General features: G+C 42.5%; 2 protein-coding genes across 3 annotated transcripts in view; one reads left to right on the forward strand and one right to left on the reverse strand.

Annotated features, from left to right (window-relative positions):
• Nucleotides 1–3,244, reverse strand: part of vap (RAS p21 protein activator vap) — a 67,560-nt gene extending 64,316 nt beyond the window's left edge. Inside the window, exons 1-5 of the mRNA XM_075680099.1 lie at nucleotides 2,765–3,244; nucleotides 1,948–2,097; nucleotides 1,364–1,499; nucleotides 801–871; nucleotides 448–565 (exon numbers count right to left, since the gene is read on the reverse strand). Of these exons, the coding sequence (XP_075536214.1) occupies nucleotides 448–565; nucleotides 801–871; nucleotides 1,364–1,499; nucleotides 1,948–2,097; nucleotides 2,765–2,940 (651 nt within the window). The 5' untranslated portion in view covers nucleotides 2,941–3,244. The remainder of the gene's footprint in view (nucleotides 1–447; nucleotides 566–800; nucleotides 872–1,363; nucleotides 1,500–1,947; nucleotides 2,098–2,764) is intronic.
• Nucleotides 3,245–3,432: 188 nt separating this feature from the next.
• LOC142571600 (lon protease homolog, mitochondrial-like) overlaps nucleotides 3,433–23,018 on the forward strand; it is a 46,571-nt gene continuing 26,985 nt past the window's right edge. Inside the window, exons 1-13 of one of the 2 annotated variants that reach the window (XM_075680096.1) lie at nucleotides 3,433–4,133; nucleotides 5,158–5,246; nucleotides 5,920–6,039; nucleotides 6,355–6,383; nucleotides 8,327–8,544; nucleotides 10,036–10,168; nucleotides 11,850–11,908; nucleotides 13,253–13,336; nucleotides 14,052–14,183; nucleotides 18,855–18,943; nucleotides 19,384–19,522; nucleotides 21,310–21,432; nucleotides 22,950–23,005. In XM_075680096.1, the coding sequence (XP_075536211.1) occupies nucleotides 3,510–4,133; nucleotides 5,158–5,246; nucleotides 5,920–6,039; nucleotides 6,355–6,383; nucleotides 8,327–8,544; nucleotides 10,036–10,168; nucleotides 11,850–11,908; nucleotides 13,253–13,336; nucleotides 14,052–14,183; nucleotides 18,855–18,943; nucleotides 19,384–19,522; nucleotides 21,310–21,432; nucleotides 22,950–23,005 (1,895 nt within the window). In that variant the 5' untranslated portion in view covers nucleotides 3,433–3,509. The remainder of the gene's footprint in view (nucleotides 4,134–5,157; nucleotides 5,247–5,919; nucleotides 6,040–6,354; nucleotides 6,384–8,326; nucleotides 8,545–10,035; nucleotides 10,169–11,849; nucleotides 11,909–13,252; nucleotides 13,337–14,051; nucleotides 14,184–18,854; nucleotides 18,944–19,383; nucleotides 19,523–21,309; nucleotides 21,433–22,949; nucleotides 23,006–23,018) is intronic. The other variant, XM_075680098.1, reaches the window with a different exon arrangement.

The following is a 23,018-nucleotide window of genomic DNA, read 5'->3' on the forward strand; positions in this document are numbered from 1 at the left end:
CATGGGTGCAACAGGAACATGCTTCCTCCACTTCATTGGCTGGGGGATGGAAATGCATGCGAACCACCCAACCTCTCATCAGAGCACTCTGCAGGACTAGCCTGCAGAAGGCTTTCTGTTCCCGGGAACGCACTCACAAAAAGATTAAATGTTGGTGCCAGGCATAGGCATACATTATTTGCTCGTTATTGAGTCAAACTTCCTCCATTCTCTCTGCCGAGGAACTATTCCGTGTACATATTTCTGGCACCTGCCATTCCTGTACAGAAAGAGCAATGAATGCCCTTTTTGTATGGTCAAACTACTGCATACCGTGTAATTTGTTACCAAGATCACTGGAGACCCCACACTGTGGTATAAAAGGCATGCAGATTTAAAAAGGAAAAGAAAGAAAATGGGGAAGAAGACCACATTTCAGCAGCATGCCTAAGCAGTATCCCTACTCACCAGTTCCTCCAAGAGCTCCTTGAAGACGAGCCCACTCTCCTGAGTGCGATGCAAGGTGCACCACAGCCAGCCATCACCCATGTCATTGTGCACCACAAAGATGTCTCCTTTCTGGAAGCTGCACCACAGTGGAGAAAAGCAATGCTTCTTTAACTGGTTGGTGCTGTTACATTTACAGCAATCAGCAAATGAGCCACAAAGTGGTTTTCACTAAGCGCGAAATGATAGCGTTATGGTTTGAATTTAATTTCATTAGTAATGATGGATTAGGTCAATTCATTGGCACAAAAGTACAACGGAGTTAACAGCAAAAGACACAACCAGATCCCAGATGAACATAGCACATCACTGACCTGAGTTCATCTGTGTCAGCCATCTTCACATAGGGTAGCACCGCTATGGCTCGCTTCTTGTCATTGACGGGCTATGGATACATAAAAAAAAATGCAAAGGGTAGTGTAACAAGAAAATCTGTAAAGCGAAAGAATAGGCTGACCATCATAAAATAATAAAATTGAGAGTGTGACGGAATACCGTCTGATCAGGATGGAACATGATGAAATAAAACAAGACACCGACCACAAGGGACTTAGTAAGGTTAACATTTCAGTCCCCACACAGGTGCCTTTTTCACAAATGTGACTAAAAGCAATAAAAATGTCACTTAAGTATGCCGTATGACATGCCCAAGCTTGATGCCCCAGCGAGATTGAATTTAGGCTCAATAAAACAAATGCAAAAATTACTCACAGAGCATAAGACAATGGTGCGGCAAAAATTAATAACCTCGAGCTTTAAAATATACAAGAGCTTTCAGCCACTGACGTTTCTTGAATATACTTGAACAGCTATGAATACACTATACAGAAGCTTTATCAAGAAAAGTGTCGTGCTTGACACTCAATTCGCTGCTTGCCTCTGGAGGAGAAACTGGTTGGATGAGACGTTCCTTCTTGAGCAGGTCTGACCAGCCAGTGTAGTAGCCAATGAGGTCAGACAGCGAGTCAAACTGACGACCACCGATGTAGTAGTCACCACAGACAGCAGTGATCCTGGATCAGTGCAAAATAGATTTTCAACAGATTGTCTAGCCTTGTTGTTGATCCTCCAATGTCCTTGGTTTGAAGACATCTGCCACGTCTGTAAAGGCTATGTAGTTTATAAATAAAACCTAGGAGCAGGTTTCATCACGTATAGACTAAAACACAACTTAAGCAACAGATTAAAACCAAGAAAGCTGTAAATTACCAATTAAGGAAAGGAATATTGTAGAAAAATGGTGGTTGAACGGATTCCACTTAACTGTTTGCTCAAATAGAAAGCTGTGTTATGTCAGAAGGGTCTTGCTGGAAGCTAAACAACAGAAAGTTGCATCTTAACGAAACAACTAAAAGGTATGAGATTAGGGCAGTGTCTGTGATGCAAACCTAAAATGGTCGATAGCATCTTAATGAAACAACTAAAAAGTTATCAGAACAGGGCAGTGTCTGTGATGCAAACCTAAAGTGGTTGATGCCAGTGTGACCAAGGTAAGACAGCACATAAGAGCCTGGCTTGCGGTCACTTTCACGAACCAGGTAGCGGCCCAGCCCACCAGCAGCTTGTAGACGCTGTTCAGCAGTGTATCGATCCAATCGTCCATGGTACCACCTGGATGATGGCATTATTATGCACAGTGAACAGCGAGAATAGCAGTCTGATATGTTTTACAGGGGAAGTCTGTCACATTAGCTACATATCTTACAGCGCACAAAGTGCACTGCAAATGTCACACGACATTGATAGGCACATTGAGCTAAGCACACAACCTCTGAGTATTTTCCATAATATTCATGTATGCTGTTTAGTTATTGTGCCTACCGCAAAGCATCGTGCTTTCCAGCCATGCTTTCGTGCTTGCTTTGTCGAGACAACCACATCGTTGCAAGACTTTTATTTCTCCTTCTAGTGAATAACAGATTTATGTTGCAATAACAGTTTCCAGTTGGCTTAAATAGTAGTGGCAGCTGTGTAGTACGATAAGAAATTAACTACGGAATAGAAGAGAAAAAGCGAGCAATAACAGATCAACCGGTCGCTCAAGCTCTGAGCAGTCCAGAGTATTTTTTTTTTCTTTTCTTTCGTGATGAAGAGCTAGAGAAGAGCTAAATGTGGAAAGGTTTCACTAATGCACTCGTGACCAAACATGCTTCGGCACAATGATACCAGCTGCACATCAGCGGCGTCACTGCGTTCAAGGACTCACTAAACAACCACACTCGGCGCTCAACATCCGCGGCGGCAGGCACAACTTCATTGGCAGTAACAATTAGCTTACTGCGATTGCGGAGGCGCCGTCAGAGAGATGTTCGAGTCATCTTCAATCAAATCGCCGTCACCAGCGAAAGGGTCATATTCATCGTGAAAGCAGCCTTCTCGGTCGTCATCCTGGCTGACTGCATTACCGTGGAAGTGCCTTCGATGCTGCCGCGGGTCGAAGTCGTGCTCTGCCATCTTATGGCACGAAGCGGCTGCTTGAATAGGATATATATACCGTTCACATCTTGTTTACAGCATCGGCGTCCAGACGACCCTTCGGGCCGTGTTCAGCATGCTGTTTTGCACAACGGTCTTGGTATCTTCTAGCCTCTGCAAGTGCCTTAATTACACAATACGGTCAAATCTGTGCCGCCAATCAAGCACAATAGCGCAGCACGGCAATGAGCATCACTGCTTTAAACAACCGTAATCGAAATTCTACTGACAGACCGCATGAGCAACGCACTGCACCGCCCTTTATGAGATATCGCGAGAGTTGAGTCAACCGGTTGATTTAGGATAATATTATTGCTGCTCCATTTATTAATTAAGAAATGTTAGTTATTTTATAAAAGAACAAAACTAACTTGGTGTTACTTTAAAATTCTATATGATCTTTCTTGTGTAAGATCTTGCGCAGCAAGCGCCAGTTAGTCGACCAGTTGCATCCCTAGCGACCAATCTGATCGGAAAGTTTTTCTGTCCTGAGCGTGGTCCCATGGTGGTCCTGAGAGACGCTTCACTACAATGTTTTAAAGGCTATCATGGCGGCGCTCTTAAAGGAGCCCACGCGGGCGGCCCGACGAAACTTCTTAACGGCAGCAGCTATTTGGCAAGACTGTGGCATCTCCAACGGAAAAACGGCTGCTACAGCAAGAGCTAGAACAGCTTCGTGTGCGTGGTTATCTCAGTGTCGCTGCTACTTGCACCCAGTGACCTCAGCGACATCTGAAGCGCATCGGAGAGCCTTCAGCTGCGTATTACCTGTTGCTGGTTCGTCAACTTCCAGAAGATTATTACAGAGATTAGGAGTGTTCGGAAGCAACTGGAGGCACTACAGTAGCGCATCAGCGGTTTGTCGCCTTGGAACCTGGCGATATTACAAGGGCGATGCTGCTGGCGGGAGGCCATGGCTTGCACAGTATACCAACAAGCTCCAAACTTTCGGGGGAACTGTCACGAACAGCGCGAGGTTTTACTGTGATCAACAAAAACCCGAAGAACTTCCCGAAGATGACCCACCCAAGGACGAGGGCAGTGTTATTCACTATCCTAATCAAGGCGTCGGCGCAGTCGCTGCGCTAACGGTGCCTGACATTTGGCCCCAAGTTCCTGTGATCGCTGTCAGTAGAAACCCCGTCTTTCCCAGGTTTATCAAAATGGTGGAGGTAAGTTCGTTGACACGCAGTTCAGGTACCAGTGTGCCGCGATGCTGATATGCAACGCAAAGCATGGTCGTTGACTGTCTCGATGCAACGAAACGTGCACATTCGTGTTTCTGTGCCTCCGTTTGCGAAAGTAACGAGCCTTTACCACCGGTTTCAGACTCCCTTCAGCTATCACAGCTGTCGTTGTCGTCTCTGTTTTATAACGTTGTGCAGGCACAGTTTTATTACATTAATAACAACAAGCAGCAAACGCACCAACAGGCGATGTACAATAGCAGTTTAAGAACTGGTGGGGAGGAGTTTTTGCATGTATGTGTGCATTACATCTTGACACACAGGTTCCATGCTCCATATTGAAGGTACGCTATCTGAAAGCTCGAAATGCGGCGTTGTCTGCAAGGTCACGCTGTGATAATGCGGAGCGGAGTTATTTTTGTGAGCAGCAGCAACCCGTAGATCTATTTTTTGTTCTTATCGCCCGATTTACTCTTGTGAGCAGTTTTCAATGACAAGGAGCAGCTGGAAAACTAACAAAACTTTGTAGGATGTATGTTAGCCTCTCTCACCATTTTTACTTTGCTCCCAATTTTAATTCATGTTTTATGATTGGCCCAGCAATTTCATATAAGTGACATAGAAAAAGCTTGCATATTTACTGCAACATTTTATGAACATTTTCTAGTCACCTTGTGTAATTACATGTTGAATTGAGCAAGAGGCAATTATACAATATTCTTTGTTGATAACACCATCTTACCCACCGTGGTTGCTCAGTGGCTGTGGTGTTGGGCTGCTGAGCATGAGGTTGCGGGATCGAATCCCAGCCACGGCGGCCGCATTTCGATGGGGGCGAAATGCGAAAACACCCGTGTACTTAGATTTAGGCGCACGTTAAAGAACCCCAGGTGGTCCAAATTTCCGGAGTACCCCACTACGTCGTGCCTCATAATCAGAAAGTGGTTTTGGCACGTAAAACCCCATAATTTAATTTGATAACACCATCTTACAAAATTTGATGTTACAGGTTTCTAACCCGGCGCTCGTCGACTTGATCAGACGGAAAGTTCGCCTCAATCAACCATATGCTGGTGTATTTCTTAAGCGTGACGAAAGGTGAGCCTTCACATCTCTGCATAGTCTGAACTAAGTTGCTCTGGTGTGGCACAAGAAAGGTGTATAGGTTTTCTATTTATTTTGCATGTTGTACAAATACAGAGTAAGCACCTAGGTAAAGTTTATGGATAATCGCTAGAAAAATTGGATAGCCTAAATGCTGGTGAATTAATTGACAGCATAGGCATTTGTTAGGTGTAAATTTGAAATGGCGACCACTTGGCGTGCCCTAAAACTTGCCCTCCACTGCTTTAATGTGCCAGGGTTCCTAAAAAAAAAAAAGTGAGAGAGAAAAGAATCCTATTCTTATCCCACAATTAAACACTTCTTTTTGACGCAGGCTGGGGTATATATGTAATGTAAGAAATGACATTGAGCATCTTTGAAGTGAGAGACATGGCACTGAAAGGAAGGCTCACATAATAACTGATAAGTCTGTCAACAAATTGCTACTGTAGCTGCTTCTGTACTCTTTAGAAGTCTGAAGCAAAACAGAGTCACTTGTCAGCATACAGACATTGAATTATCATTTTACTTACTTTTGAAAACTGTCTTTCAGTCACTGCAGCGACTTTTCATTTGTGCTTTGGCTGTGCAATTTGTAGTAAACACAAGACGTTTTTTGAATCACTTACATACCACTTATTTCCTTTTTTTTCTCCTGTCAATGCAGCAATGAATCTGAAGTGGTAGACAAGCTGGATGACTTGTACAGTGTGGGAACATTTGTCCAGATTCATGAGCTCCAGGACCTTGGAGAGAAGCTGCGCATGATTGTCATGGCCCACAGAAGGTATATGCTTAGTCTATAATGGTAGTCTACAAATTTCTTTATCTTTCTCAATTCCATTATGTGGTAACTGAAAGCCTTTTCAGTGTTTCTTTGGTGAGTAAATTAGCCTGCATAATGTTTTTCTTGTGCACTCATGTTTTTCTTCTACTGCATTTTACTGTATTGACTTATGAGGACCATATTGAGAACCATATGAGGATTTACCTTGGCTGCCAAAAGGTCGTCGGCAGTACCTGACAAATTAATAAAACCAGTGAATAAATATTGAGGTAACTGGAGACTTACTTTAACTTTTCATGTTCTGTTTCTTTTTAGAGTCAAGATTATCCGCCAGCTTGTGGAAGGTGAGCATTCTGCCCTTGAGGTGTTGCATAGCTTGTGGTGTATGTGGTCTGTCCCAATAGTTCATGTGAGTCAGCAAAAAATTGGGGGAGGGTGTAGCGACACTACTCTCGCCGCTTGAAAGGACCTGATGGACCTCTAGTATGAGCCTGACTGCTGTATTACAAAGTGGAAATTTATGCGTGCAGTTATTATTCAACCCATTTTTAGTGTTGGTTGAAATGGAGATCAACAAAGAGACAGAACAAGGGATCAGGACACCACTCCACCTGATGCGAACATGAAAACATCAATTGTATGGAACTTTTTGTACTCAATGACCGCCAGATGACTGTTAGAATGATAGCAGAATCACTTGGTTCGGGGAAGTTGTCCATTCACTGGATTTTGACAAAAATTTGGAAATAAGGAATGTTTGTGCTGCGATGGTGCTGGAAGTGCTGACTTCTGAGCAAAACTTGCAGCAAACAGAATGTAGCATTGATTGGAAAGCTTCAGACAACAGCGATGAGATTTTACAAAAGGTCGTCACCAGGGATGAAACTTGTATTTCCGACTACGACATCACGGTGAAGTAGGAGAGCAAGGAGTGTAAAAATAAAGATTGGCCAACTCCAAGAAAACTGTGATAACAAAGGTACCAGGAATTTTTTCGCTACCATGGAATTATACACCATGAATTTGAACCTGAATGTTAGACTTTCTGTGTGGAGGTCTTGAAGCGTCTGAGAGATTACATGCGACCAAATTTGTTGAAAGAGGGATGCTGAATTTTGCATCATGATAATCCCTCTGGGCACTCCGCATTGATAGTGCACGAGTTAATGGCACACAATTCATCACTGCTGGACATAAAATTCATTCAAACAAATTGAAGTTAGAATTAAAAAGAATTGCTTTAAAAACAGGCATATTTTCGAACCTTTGAACACAGTTGAATTCAACATAATGTTATCCAGTGTTTAATTATTAAAGAAAGTTGGCTGTATTTGTCTTCTAAAGCTGTATTCTTGACGGACCGTATTTAAGGATATCAGTTCAAGCACACTTCAATTGGAAAGGGGATGTGGTAATAAAAATGGCACATCTCCCCTCAGAGTTATTTTCGCATTGCATTGTGCATTGACAGTCCCCCTGACGCTCCATTGAGGCATTGCACTAAATTTGACATAAAGCAAAATGAAAAAATATCTCTTAAAGGGGCCCTGAACCACCCCTCAGGCTTAGTGCAAAACATAGTCCACGGGTAGCTTATCCTACTGTGAACATCCCAGCCAAGTTTTGATGTCGTACATGGTGCATGGAGCTCGCAAGCAGATCGCGAAGTCACCTTTATTGCAAATGCTCTCTTTTCATCAGAAGGCCCTGTCCTCACTCTCTTCTAGATGCACTATTTCGTCATCGTACGCGCTATTTCGTCATTCTTTTAGGCAGCTGCTATTGGCCGATAGCTGACATCAAGTTGCGGTTGGCTACATGGCATAGATACCGCAGCCACTGCGGCTTGCTGAGGACAACCACATTTGCCTTATGTTTAATGCATCGTAGGCACCAAAGGTGGAAGTTGTGGGGTCTACGTGAACATCCAAAATTAAATTTGAACTGCGCACCACGGTAACATTTAGAAGGGCGGAGCATTGTGGGCACGCCCCACTGCGCCATAGTCTTTGCAGTGCAAGGCATTGAAGAAGGAATGGGTGCACAGCAGAGGCGATGTTTGATTGCCAATAACTCTGCTTCTGCTGAACTCATTGAAGTGCTTTTTGTAGCAAAGTATTTCTGAGATAGCCTATTTTTACTTCAAATGTCGTTCTCAACTTCAATAAAAAATGGTTTAGGGCCGCTTTAATGTGATTGATCACATCCCCTAGATTATTTATGAAATTTCTTTTTTTTTTTTTTGTATAATAGGGTGTATCTTTTTTGTATTTCTCTCGTTCAAAAGAAGGTGAGGAGGCAAAAAGATCAAACCGAAGACGACGACGCCCAAATGCAAACGGTCGCCCTAGCAATGCAGTTTCCTCAGGCGAAGTAGTTGAGGATCCTGCACCAGTGGTTGATCAGGCATCTTCGCCGGCTGTGTCCGTCCCCATGGGGCCCGTTCTGATAGCAGAAGTTGAAAACGTGCCTCATGAAAAGTTTGTCATCACGGAGGAAATGAAAGTAAGTAAATTGCCTATTCCTTACTATTGAATTAATTTATTCAAGGTATGAGGATGGCAGCTAGGTCTTTAAGGCAAGGTGGCGGAAGGGGGGGGGGGCAGGGCAAGCAGGCAAGTTAAGAGATTGTTAAAGTTAGTGGTCAGGTACATCATACTGTCAAGGCATCGCCTATGAAGTGCCAAAGTGTAAGAACAAACTTGTGCTTCACTTCTACCATGGTCACTACTGTAGGTATGGAGTTAGCGCCAAAGCGAGCTGATACATGATAAATTAGCTACTGCATATAGCACTGTTTCCTGCACTTAAGTATACTTGTCCAGTGCATGCGCCCTAATGTAAATAGTCTTCAGCAAACTTTTTTTTAAGGGAAATGGCTGTGTTGTGCACGTGTGGACACACAAATGTCGTGAATGTGAATATGTTCTCACAACTATAGCAGCAATGCACCAGTCCATAACTTTCATTATTTTCATACCCACCACGGTGGCTATAGCATTGCGCTGCTGAGCACGAGGTCGCAGGTTCGATCCCAGTCGTGTTGGCCATATTGGCTGATCGGTGTAGAATGCAAATGCTTACCTACCGTGCATTGTGTGCACGCTAAAGAACCCCAGCATCTGTGGATTTATGGAACACACCATAGAAGTTTGTTGCACTTCATCAAGCACAACAAAGTATACGTGTGTGTATAACATGCATGCTACGCATGTTTTGTACCACAGGGCAAACTTTCTAAATAAAAAAAAGCAAGAATACAAATAAAAAATAAACAGGTGATCAAAATTAAACCGGAGCCGTCCGCCATGGCATCTCTCTTAACCCACTGTGCATTTTGGAGAAATTAAACGCCACAGTCTTTCATTACCTTCAGTGCTCTTGTCACAGCCACCAGCATCACAAAGGAGTTTGCTTACATATGTTGTAATTGGGCATGGTTCTTGTTTCTTGTGGTCGCAGCTTCAACAATATTGTCCGTTGCTGTTATAGCACAACACTGTAGCTATGAAAGGCCACATGCTCATTTATTACTAACATTATTTTTGTGTGAAGCATGAATGTTTAACGGAAACACATAAACAAGAAGACACGAGGATGAGCGTAACAAAGAATTTGCTGTTTTTGCAATGCACGGGCAAGCACGCTCAGTGATTGATGTTTCTTTTATTTATTTTTTTTTCGTTGTCATGGTAATGTTTTCTTGTTTTCTTCATCATGTTTCCATGTTCTTTGGGGTTTTCAGGTGTGTTTCATTTCTTTTCCCAAATTTTTTTTTTTTCAGATGTTGCTTCAAAATAAATTATAGCAGTTGAAAGTAGCAGTTGTCTTCATGTCTTCTTGTCTTTGTATCTCCATTAAATGTTCATGCTTCACACAAAAGTAATACAACACTAGCTAGTCCATTCAGTTATGCTGCATTAAGATATTGCTACTAATCATGATGTATAGATGTGTAACATGTGCCCCATTTAATTTGACCTCATCTAATGATAGGCAGTGACTCAGGAGATAGTCAAGACCATTCGTGACATCATTGCGCTGAATCCCTTGTACCGAGAATCCATCCAGCAGATGATCCAGGCTGGGCAGCGCGTAGTGGACAACCCTGTCTACCTGTCAGACCTTGGTAAGCGCATTTACTGCTCGAACATGCGTGTGTATCAGCAAACTTTCCACTTAAAGCCTTCAAACTTCAGCACCTCTTTGCTTTCTATATTTGTAGCTGTGGCAGTAGGACCTTTGCAAACAATATTAAGGTGAAATGTATAATGGACCCATGATACGTTCTTGCAAATCACAGCAAAACCCAACTATAGCAGAATCACTCTATTCGACGCTCTATGAGATGCCGACTACACTGTACGCATTTTATACTAGAATATTTGAAGTTCAGTGGTGCCTGACTCCACTTAGTATGAAGTGTGACGCAGGAAATCTGCACAAGAAAGCTCGGAACAGCTGATATGGTGGCACATTGTTTTTCTTTGTGTTAGCCTGGACAGGCAAAGAGGTGCTGTGAAGGTCGTGCCACCACATGGCGAAAGCTCCTCAGACAAAGACAGACAAAGCAGCTGCTGACAGGTGTCATCAGAATCTCAATGATATCATGTCGCCCTTGTTAAGCACAACATTGTTTCAGTGCATTGCAGACAAATTAAATGTGAACAGGAATATGAAGTACAACACTTTTAATAATAATAACATGACATTGTGATTTCATAATGCTACTATTCCATCCCGAATGATGGAGAAAACTTTAAACTAATGTGTACAAGCCGAAATTGGGCTGGTATCGCTCGAAGCTTGAAAACAGAAATGAAATGGTAATGAATTTTATATACCCATAATTTATTTGGATTTTATTTGTCCAAGATAAAGACACTGGAGCTTTAAGAGCCTCTGGAATATTTTAGTTTACTTCCTGCATTACTATGGCTCTTTCAAGCCTCTCTGCTTCTGACAAAACATATGCCACCTATAATGAGCTTCATTTCTTGTCATGGTGATTTTGTTGTAACAAGGGTTTACTGTATTCTATATATGTCTTGGCAACAGAGTGCACTATAATTTCAACGCTCATTCGTCATTGTTGTGCTGATGCACTCTTCTTGTTATTTACCTCTGTAATTGAAACATTTATCCTTGTGCTTGCATGAAAGTGTGGCACCGAATTGAACTGATAACCAACAATGTGCTTGACACCGTCCACTTAGTTCCTTGTCCTGTATTCAGCATTTGAATCAGTTTGGGTTGCATAAGACAGGTATTATCTACCATTTCAACTTTAACTAAAAAATAAGCTGTAATCAATGATCATGCAATCAAAGAAGTTACAAAACTAGGTACTGCCTTCACAGAAAAAAATATTAAACTTAACATCACTTTCCTTATTCATTCAAGAACTGTATCTGTTATTTCTATCTTTGTAATGCCTTAGCTTTGATATTTCTGAGGATTTTGTTGTCACTGTTTTTTGTACGTGTATGCTTCTGACAGGTAGTGTTTTTTAGCTTACGGAATGCATTTAAAAAGCCTTTGTAGAGTTTCACTTGCAACTTTTATGCTACCATTTTGTGACAAGAAACTTCATGGCTGAATTAACCTTGCTGTCTTATTCTGGTGTTAAAAACACATTGGAAAGTATTGCATAGATTTTACGTTTAATAAAGTCTTCATTGCTGTATGAGGTGGCCTCGATTGCCTTTCCTTTTCAGTCTAGTATAATTTCACCAAAAGCCATTTTCAGGACCCTGGAATGTAGTTGGCATTTAGTTGCATGTGCTTGGCATCCTTGTTCGACATTTTAGGTGCGGCATTGACTGGTGCTGAATCTCATGAGCTCCAACAGATCCTTGAAGAGACCGATGTAAGCATTTTGAACATTTGTTCTGTAGGTTGTGCTTCCGTAGGATGAGACAGGAATTCTGAAATGTCACGTAACCCCGAGAGCCTTAATCCATTCGAGGTATCAGCGCAGACAATTTCACGCTGCTGTTACTTTAACTGCATGCAGATATCATTACAGTGGTTAGCCTGTCTATGGTATTTGCAACATGTCTCCAATTCATGGCCTACATTTTTGTAGCTCTTTAAAAAGCATTTGTCAAAGATGGCTTCTCAAAATTAAGAGATGCTTTGTGGGGAAGCCTGATTAGTCCACTAGCTTTGTTTTATAGGCCTGTATGTCGGATTCATCTGTGTACGTGCATGCAACTGAGAGCATAATCATAGCAACAGTAAATCTCATAAACTATCAAAGACACCAGATGAGCATCAGCAAGAATCAAGCCTGAGCTGTCTCAATTCTGAGGCCAGCTCTCAAACAATTGCACTATTAGGATATTGTGTGCACTTTTTTTTGTCAAAAGAAACTGAGCTGACTGGTAGGCCTCCTCTTGTATCGACACTGTATAAGAGCTCTTGAAAGGGAGGCGAACCCTCGCCTTTACTATCCAAAGGGTTCTAGCACTAGGGCTTCAATGGGCTAAACATGATGCAATTAGCACTTGGTGCACACAAAACAGTGTATGAGCTTGCATATTTGTCTTTGCAATGCAAAGCAGCACCAGTTAGCTCCTGCTCTACTAGTGGCTTTTTTCACCAGTTAGCTGCTGCTGTACCAGTGGCTTGATTTCTTTAAACAAAGGTTTATGCACTTACATGCACCTAAGAGGATTTAATGCCTTGCGAGACGGCACATCCCATAAGCTGAATGCTGAGGATGATGGCACAGGGCAGTAAAGAAGCGGTCATGCGATAGGGGCATTGCAGCACTTGGTAAATTTTGTTCCAAGCAAGTGTAACAGGGATTTTCATTGTGACTGAATACCTTGTGGTAGCTTGGTACAGGCTGCCATGATGTGCACCTAATCACATGCACTATGGGGAAGGCCATAATGCAACATATAAGCTTCTGTGTCACACGTGTAAAACACTGCAAAAAAGTGACTAATACTATAATACTGGTAGTTCTTGCAAACATTAAGTTGATAAATATTTGATAAATGTGTCTCAAGATATGTTTGCATGGTCTTTATGTTGATCATTATTATTATTATTATTATTGCTCTAACTGCTGAATTGAGATATAATTGTGTTGCCCATGTAAATGTGCTTCTGCATTTTTACTGTTTTTTCCAGTGGTATTTCCCCGAGTTGGAAGATGAGCAGTTTACTTTTGTCATTGTCTTTCTTTTTTTCTACCCCCCAGATATCAAAACGTCTCCTGTTGGCTCTCTCCCTCCTGAAGAAAGAGTACGAACTTAGCAAACTACAGCAAAAAATTGGCAAGGAGGTGAATAACATTTATTGTTTGTATTCTTGCATAAAGCAATGAGGAATTTTGCAGACTTGCATGTCATGGCTGCATTTGCTGATGCATGATTTATTCTTAGTTAGTCCTGCTATAAGGTGAAATATTTGACATCCTTCTTTCGGAGCACCACCTAGTCACCAGGAGTGAAATTCTAGTATGCACAGTGACTTGAATTAAATGGGAAGTTTCATCATCTACCTGCTCCTGCCTAGCTGAATCACTGCTCACACGAGTCAGTACCTGATGTTTCAAACCAGAGCCAGTTGAGCTGCTCAGTGTTTTGGTCATTTGGTCATAGCCCAAACTCTGGCAGGTATAGCGTATGTACTCTGTCATTATGATGCACTTCAGCTTGCTTCCCCTCTCTCTTTCGAAATTTTAAAAGGAAAATTCAGTAGCCTTACAAATTCTTATGTGACAATAGGTACAGTTCATGTAATGCTTGCTTATCTTGAGGATAATTGCAGTGATAAAATGTTGTTGTGCAAAGCATCCAAAATATAAATTGAGTTTGCCATAAAATTGTCTACTAAATTGAATATAGCATAAAAAATGAATTAGTTTTTCTATAAACTACTTCAAACTACTTGTTAGTGCCTTGACCAGGAAGGAATAGCAGTGGTATGCAACATCATTTACTGGAAGTGGAGCTTTAGGATGAGTGCTTTAGCCTTGTTGTGTTCTGTCATAACAGGTCGAGGAAAAAGTGAAGACCCAACATCGGCGGTACATGCTGCAGGAGCAGCTCAAGGCAATCAAGAAGGAATTGGGCCTTGAAAAGGATGACAAGGATGCTATTGAGGAGAAGTTCAAGCAGAGGCTACAGGTACAGGCACCCATCATAGAACAATCGAGAAAGCAAACAGTTGTACCGAACTCTACTATTTATAACCAAGTTGTAGAGTTCTTATATTTTAATCCAAGCCTCTTGCAGACAGAGTGAGCCACTCACTTTGATGTGTTTTATTAATTGCCATCTATTGATATACCAACAATTACTCTGAGAGTTCAAACAAAGAAGATATTGTTCGGAGCTGAAATTAAATTACAACCTGCGAGAATTAAGGGGACACTAACGGCAAATATTAAGTCGAGCTAGATTGAAACATGCTTCTGTAATTACGAATTCTTCATTCGTAATGAAAGCAAAGCTTTTGTAAACGAGAAAATGATTAAAATAGAAGGTCAGAGTGGCATTGTCTGTTGTCGAGTATAGTACCCCTTATGTGTGGCTTCAGAACTTCTGATTCAAAGAGAGCAGCTGCACACCACCACTGCGAACGGCATCGCTTTTTTCTGTTCAGAATAGCCAAGGCAGCAAGGTGTAGTAATTGACCACCCTGCCGGCTACAGCGGCAGAGGCTCAAGTGGCCATAACTGTTAACCAGAACCCAAGTGAAGCCACAGAGTGACTCACGCGAGCTGAATACTTACACCTGCCAAGCGGTATGCTTCCTATATAACGCTAAATAAAAAGTCTACAAAAGACTTAACAATGTCACAGAGGACAGTCATGTAGATATGATATCAAATCTTCTGCTGTAGTGCCGGCAGTTCAAATTGAGAAGCAGCAGCAAGACCTTTGACGGCAATTCCCGTGGCAAAAAAATTAATATATTGGCATACAGAAAATGTTGATAGGCTTCTAGACAATCTGTCTATTCTGTACATATTGGAAAGTATCATGTAACCGCGCAAACGACAGTGGACGAAGAAGGAAGCACACAGGACAGGCGCAGAACTTCAACTGAGATTTACTCCGGGAGAGCCCACATTTATACATGTATCGTAATCTCATACTTGACAATCATCGGACAACCATCACTCAACATTGGCATGCGGGTGTGAGTGGCACAAATTCGCGTGTAAATAATTGAACTCTTAATCACTTGGTGACACTGAAGAGCTGCTTACGCAGCTGCCAGATTGCATTTTTATACAGTAAGCTTCATAGATTTCTCGGCTCAATTGTGACGCGTACATCTTCAATACTGGAACCTAGGCGTGCAATTATGACAGTGGCGACAATGGTCAGCCAGTTTGCCACCCCCCGCGAATCCTTCTACACCTGCGCAGTGCTCCTGCAGCCTGACGTTTAGACACCATCCCGTCCGCCCTATGTAGCTGTTGCCACAAGAGAGGGGTATCTGGTACACTACCTCTCTTCTTCATGGGACGAACCTGTCAACATGCTTGATACTGCATTCATTTCTTTTCTTCCTTCCCTGCACCATGTTGCACATGCCCGCCAGTTTCTTGGGCGGCGTAAAAACCACCGGAACTTCACATTTTTGAGCCACCTTTTTGAGGCGGTGAGAGATTTGGTGATAGTAAGGGATGGCAACAGGTCTTCGGCGTTGCGGCTCTACGCTTGGGCGAAGCTCTGATGGGCCCCGCACTTCCTTGTCAAGGGTTTCTAGCACTGAGGTGACCATCTCATACTGAAATCCTGCGCTGTGCAGTCTTTGCAGCGGTAAAAACACGCTATGTTGCATTTCATGCTGGCAGGACTTATCAAGAGCAGCATGCAGGCAGTTTTTTGCAATTCCCCTTTTGACAAGCTTCGAATGAGCAGACTGCTAGTTCAAAATGCCTTTTTTTGAGCGAGGCTGATACCTCCAGCACGCACAGGATCCAGCAATAACAATGCAAATGTCCAGGAACTGCAGGCAACCATGCGAAAACAACTCAAAAGTGAAACTCAACCCAAAAGCGCTCTCGCGGAAAATTTCAAGAACACGGTTCACTACAGTTGAACCCCCTCTCTCCTATACCCCTTTCAAAAAAACGGCATAATCGTCAACATATCTAAAAATCTTAGCCGAGTAGGCTGTGGCAAGGCGTTCAGCAATTCGCTTGTCACAATATGATAAATATATGTCACTTAATAGAGGAGAATACAGGAACCAATGCGCACACCGCGCTTTTGGACAAAGTTTTTTCCTTTGAAATTAATGATGGTCAACGCCAGACAAGAACGAAGAATTTCAAAAAGTCGTCCACACCTACGCCACATGCGTTCTAAAAGACCACTGGGTCGTAGTCATCAATGTAATCCCTAATGACGCAAAGCAATTTATCTTGTGGAAGGAAATAAAGTAGGTCAATGACATCAATGGAAAATGGAAACGATTCCCTCGGGCCTTCCTGATCACTAAGAAATGTGATGAGCTCCTCGGAATTCCTTATCATGAACCGGTCCTCAAATCTGAGCAAGTGCAAGTGTTTCTGCAGAAACTTAGAGACAGTCCCTTGCCATGTGTCACGCTCAAATACGATGGCTCGGAAAGGAACGCCTTCTTTATGGGTTTTCACGGAGAAGAAAATGCTGAGCGCTCCGCTTTTCGCACCCTTGATAGCCAAACCAAGATTTGTCAGGCTACACCTATCGCACAGACCCAACACTAGTTTTTTTAGCTTAGCGGCAGTGCACTTCCTCATGGAAAAATTTTTTGCAACAGCTTCCCTCGCCTTCTGACGAAATAACGAATTAGGTAGAATGGCAAAACTACCTTCTTTATCAGGTATCATTGAAGCCAGATCTTTCTGCCTGAGGTACTCAATGGTTCGCTTAACATCTAGCTGCTGGTTCTGCTTCAACCACTTCACCGCGAGTGAGTGTACCCCTTCTGAAATACACAAGCCTTTTTCATCCTCAGGCGCACATCTTGCAATGTTCTTAACAATAGTTAGGAGCTCGATCGGGGACTCATGGGGTTAAATACAGAACTTAGGTCCTTTAGATAAAACCGAATCAACACTTTTTGGCACATCACAGTGTCCAATATAGGATGCCTTTCCTGGTGGCACATTCACCTTTTTTCTAAACTTTGCCCACTCAAGGAGTGCTGGAAGGCACAGGGACCACAGCAGTTGGGTAAAATGGTTACATTCACTAGAGTACCTTCTGTACACGGCTTCGCAGTTCTAGGTTACCTCCACTTGGGACGCTACAAGCATCTGCAGGCATTCTTGAATATGTCGCACTTGCTTCCACAGTTCAGACCTGAGTATCTTCATCAATCTGGTAGAATGCCTTTTCGAGGGAGTATACGGGTAGAATTTCTGGAAGGACGAGCTGATGGTTCAGGGCGAAGGCACACACACTCACATGACAACCGATGATGGCTGCTAAACTAACAAGGGTAACACTCGAATTCACACATAGAAAGGAAGGAAGAACAGGGCCCATTAAACTAAAAAGTAACATATTTAAAAGGGAGAGGCGGGCTAGTTGGTGGTCTATATTGGAATGCATCATGTAACCATGCAAACGACAATGGACGAAAAAGGAAAGACCAATCAGCTCATCTGAAGCTTGTCAAAAGGGGAATTGCAAAAAACTACCTGCGTGCTGCTCTTGATAAGTCCTGCCAGCATGAAATGCAACATAGCGTGTTTTTACAGCTGCAAAGACTGCACAGCGCAGGATTTCAGTATGAGATGGTCACCTCGGTGCTAGAAACCCTTGACAAGGAAGCGCGGGGCCCATCAGGGCTCCGGCCAAGCGTAGAGCTGCAACGCTGAAGACCTGTTGCCATCCCGTACTACCACCAAATCTCTCACCGCCTCAAGAAGGTGGCTCAAAAATGTGAAGTCCCGGTGGTTTTTACGGTGTCCAAGAAACTGGCGGGCATGTGCAACATGGTGCAGGGAAGGAAGAAAAGAAATGAATGCAGTATCAAGCACGTTGACAGGTTCGTCCCATGCAGAAGAGGGATAGTGTACCAGATACCCCTCTCTTGTGGCAACAGCTACATAGGGCAGACGGGATGGTGTCTAAACGTCAGATTGCAGGAGCACCGTGCAGGGGTAGAAGGATTGGCGGGGGGTGGCAAACTGGCTGACCATTGTCGCCACTGTCATAATTGCACGCCTAGGTTCCGCGACACTAAAGTCTTGAAGATGTAAGCGTCACAATTGAGCCGAGAAATCTATGAAGCTTACTGTATAAAAATGCAGTCTGGCAGCTGCGTAAGCAGTTCTTCAACGTCACTGAGTGAAAAAGAGTTCAATTATTTACACGCGAATTTGTGCCACTCATGCCCTCATGCCAGTGTCGAGTGATGGTTGTCCGATGATTGTCAAGTATGAGATTACGATACATGTATAAATGTGGGCTCTCCCGGAGTAAATCTCAGTTGAAGTTCTGCGCCTGTCCTGTGTGCTTCCTTCTTCGTCCACTGTCGTTTGCGCGGTTACATGATGCATTCCAATATTGACCACCAGCTAGCCCGCCTCTCCCTGTTAAATATTCTGTCCATCTAGCTCCACTTAATACTTTGCTTTAGTGTTGCTTTAAGCCTTCTGTATTTGCTCTGTATTATGATTGTCTGAAAAATAAATAATAAAAAGAATTTTGCCGGCCTTCCACATGCAGCTGCCATCACACATTTAACACGTTTACTTGTGAGTGCATTGCTTATCTCAGACAGAAATGACATATTTTATTTTGCCTTGGGTTTCTCTAAATGTTTTAATGCATGTCTTGTAACAGGATCTGGTTGTTCCAAAGCAAGTCATGGAAGTGATTGAGGAAGAATTAAATAAGCTCTCGTTTCTTGACAACCACTCATCAGAGTTCAGGTATGCAATCTACCTAATATTTGTGTTCTTGAGATTTACTGGCTAAGTAAGGCTAAACAGTGTGAATTTCCTGCATTTTTAGGACTTAGAGGTAATTTCTTGAATGTGCCGCATGGTCAATCCAATAAATATTTTTTAAAATTAATATCATATTTAGAAGTACTTAACTTGTTGTAGGATGCATTTGTAATTGAAGTGGCTCAAGATAGCACACAAAAGTAGTGCCAAAAAGCAAACATGCGGCAAAAAATGCTTTAGTTATAATCTTTTTTTTCTGCTTACGTATCCCTCTGTTTTGTTAGTGTTGCAACCAGTCCACAGTGCTTGCTCCATTCTCTGTTATGTTATGATTCTTGTTCTCTGTTACAACCTGCAGTTGGGGCACTTCTTCACATGATCTGCTTTGACCAGAAAGATATTTTTTTCTCCTCTTGGTACAGTGTGACACGTAACTACCTCGACTGGCTTACGAGCCTCCCTTGGGGTAAGACAAGTGAGGAAAACCTGGACCTGGCTAGAGCCAAGGAGGTGCTTGAGGAAGACCACTACGGTATGGAAGATGTCAAGAAACGCATATTGGTGAGTTGTACCACAATTTAACGTTACTTTATCTGTAAAGTCCTCATGTATATGTTAGGGCTGCATGCACTCTGATTAAAGGGTTCCTGAACCACCCCCTCGGACTTGGTAAAAAAACATAGTCCATGGATAGCATTCGCTGCTGTGAACATCTCAGCCAAATTTTGCAGTTGTGTGTGGCGCATGGACTTTGCAAGCTGAGTGTGAAGTCATCTTTTTCTCAAGCGCTCTCTTTTCAACAGGAGCCTGCACCTGACTCTTTTCTGGATGCTTTATTTTGTAATATAGCAGATTCCCATACACGACTGCTATTGGTCAATAACTAACGTCAATCAAAAAGAGTGTTTATATCAGTGCGCTTCTTCCTACTGTTACTGCGTATACTTATTTATGCAGTTTAATAAACAGGCTGAAGAAAGCAAAGATCTGCTTTTGAATTTCGATAATATTTACGTACTTCCGGAAAGAGCTATCATCTGCTCATGCTCAGCAGTGGCCGCCCGCATAGGAATTAAACTTTGGCCACCCTGCTAATCAGTGTCATAGCCATCGGATCTCTCTAATTTCGACTAGATTTCAACACTCAGTTAGCCTCTAACCATGCAGAACTTGAGGTCTGACCACACGCATGCTTACCAGTGTGTGCTCGCTCCTGGTCACTCCTGGTTACATGCCTTGGCAGACTTCGCTTCATATTGAGCTATTGATAGCGCTTCAAAATGCACAAGTTGGATGTGGCTGGCTGCTATCCGTTGGTCAAGCTTGTACAGGACAAAGCCCGTCTGTACCATGTAGCACAGCCAGACAAGCATAGGAGCATGAGTGCACACTCAAGCCTTGTCGTGCACGCAGCAAACGCTGCTCGTATGCACAACAGTTGCATGTAGCTGTGATCTGCTTTGTAGCGTAGATACTGCGGCCACTGTGGGGTGCTGCGACGAGTACTCTGGCGGCGCACACTGCGGCTCGCTGAGGACAATTGCATTTGACGCATTGTAGGTGCCAAAATCGGAAGTAGTGGCGTCTACGTGAACATTCAAAATCAAATTTGAACTGCGCACCACGGTGACCTTCAGTAGGTGGAACATTGTGGGCACGCCCCACTCCACCGTAGCCTTTGCAGTGCAAGTCATTGAAGAAGGAGCAGAAACACCACGAAGGGTTTGTTTGACCGTCAGTAACTCGGCCTCTGCTGAATGCGTTGAAGTACTTTTTGCAGCAAAGTATTTCTGAAATAGTCTATTTTAACTTCAAATGGATAAATAGTGGTTCAGGGCCCCTTTGGAGTCATTTGGCTGGGGAAAACAAAAATCAAGCACTTGTGCTGCACAACTACCCAAATATAGAATAGCTGCCAAATAGTGTTTGCTCTTCAACTTAAATACTGCATTCACTAGCGTGCAACTGCATGATGTGTACTTGAGCTCAAAGGCATTTGTATAAAGAAAGTATCGTAGGCAAGAAAATAATTTATTTTGTGGTTAAGAATTTCATAACTGGGTGTTCATGCTGGAATTGAGAGGTGAACTGCAAGAGCTGCTTTCACAACAGCTACGTGCATTCCTTTATTGTTAGCTGCATGTGCTTATTCTGCAAGAAAATCTATATTTTTTTGTGACTTCAGCATTTGTAATACTTTGTGAGCAGGTGTGCATTTTGTGAAGTTTACATTATAAAAAAAAGTTTTTAAGGTGCAATTTTCATCATTTTTTCTCTTCAACTGATTGTAAATTGTTCTTTTTCCTTTGTCGCTGGGATTTTGTTTGTCTATATAAACTTCTTTGCAGGAATTTATTGCTGTGAGTCAGCTAAAGGGAACAACTCAGGGGAAGATCCTCTGTTTCTATGGCCCTCCCGGTGTTGGAAAGACGAGTATTGCCAGGTCTATAGCTAGAGCTCTTAACAGAGAGGTAAGCATCTTCCTTTGAGGCTGTTAAGAGCCTTTCTCAGGTTCCTGTGATTGCAAGTCTTTCTCTCTCTTTATCTCTTCTTCTTCTTCTTCTTCTTTATTGATTTTATTTTTATTTTTATTTATTTTTTTAGGCTGTGCGTAAAATTCACTTGCTTGCATCCTGCTTGACGGGTTTAAGTTCAATTTATAATTTTATATCTGTCTGCTAGCTACAGCCAAATGTTCTTTGTATATTGCTTTAAGCTGTTCAAAAGATTGAGTGGCATAGCTGCACATGCAGTGCAAGTTAAATTAAATAGAGAAATACAGAAAATATATTTAGACTTCAACATCAAAAGAGGTTTAGAACAGTACCTAGATGGACAAAGTAAACAATTTCCAAAGGGTGGGTTGCCAAAAGCCTGTGTGTTCTTGTATGTTTAACGTTTAACTGTTTTCTTTGTTTGTTATGCATTCATTAAAGTTGTGGCTTGTGCTTTGTGTTGTTATTGTGCACAATTATTGTCTACTGTGAAATTAGAGCTTTTGCAGACTGCATGTACAGAGGTGCTCATCTATTGTAGTAAAAGTCCTCTGTTGATTTGCACATTCACTTGGTTAATATGTAATTTGGTTTCATAAGTGGGCAAAAATGGGAAGCCTCAGCTCAGAGGCAAAATTTTAACGAGGGAATGCGTCTTTATTATAACTTGAAAGGTTTGGCCATTCTAAACAGAGAAGCGAAGTGCATACTTCACGTGCTGACGATTGTGCTTGCAAGGTATTGCAGCGCTGCACACCGCAGAAACAGCTGAAATTTCAGACCGAACGCCACATGTCTCTTTCTCTCTCTCTCTTGGAAGCTTTGCTCCCAGCCAGAGAGTCAAGGTAACATGCACAAATGCCATGATGTAAAATGTAGTGCTAGCAACAGCACCCACTCTGACATGTTACTTCGATAAATCGTCCATTGTGGAACACGAAACACTGCCACTGAAACTGCACCGTGCTGCAATAATAATAATAATAATAATAATAATAATAATAATAATAATAATAATAATAATAATAATAATAATAATAATAAAGTGGGAGAAGTAGGACTTGTCACGTGAACCCACCGCAGCCCCTCGGCTCCAGTATGGGAGAAGGCGGGCATGAAACGTCACTTGCAGATGTTACTTAAGCCAGAAGGCGAGAGAGTGTTTCTGTTGGCAGTCACACTCACATCCTGGTGGTATGGTAACAGGGCACTCAATTTCTTCCATCTCCTCCTATAATAAACCGATCTGAAAAAAATTTTGCTAACATGATCCCTAGCTTATAACTAAAACTTGCAATGCAGCCTGGTGAGGGGCCCTTTAAGGCTCTGTGCCAAGGCGTCCTTTCTTCATCCACTATTTTAATTCGTCTCCATCTCGCCATTGCTCATACTTGTTTTTTGGATAAGTGATATTACTTTGATGTTGAAGTATATGCTTTACGGCTAAGCTAGGCTGTTATGTGACTACTTTTTGTAATGTTCTCTTCCCACAGTACTTCCGATTTAGCGTTGGTGGCATGACTGATGTTGCAGAGATCAAGGGGCACCGGTAAGACATACAT

The sequence above is a fragment of the Dermacentor variabilis genome, chromosome 2 (assembly GCF_050947875.1).
Source record: "Dermacentor variabilis isolate Ectoservices chromosome 2, ASM5094787v1, whole genome shotgun sequence".
Lineage (NCBI taxonomy): Eukaryota > Metazoa > Arthropoda > Arachnida > Ixodida > Ixodidae > Dermacentor > Dermacentor variabilis.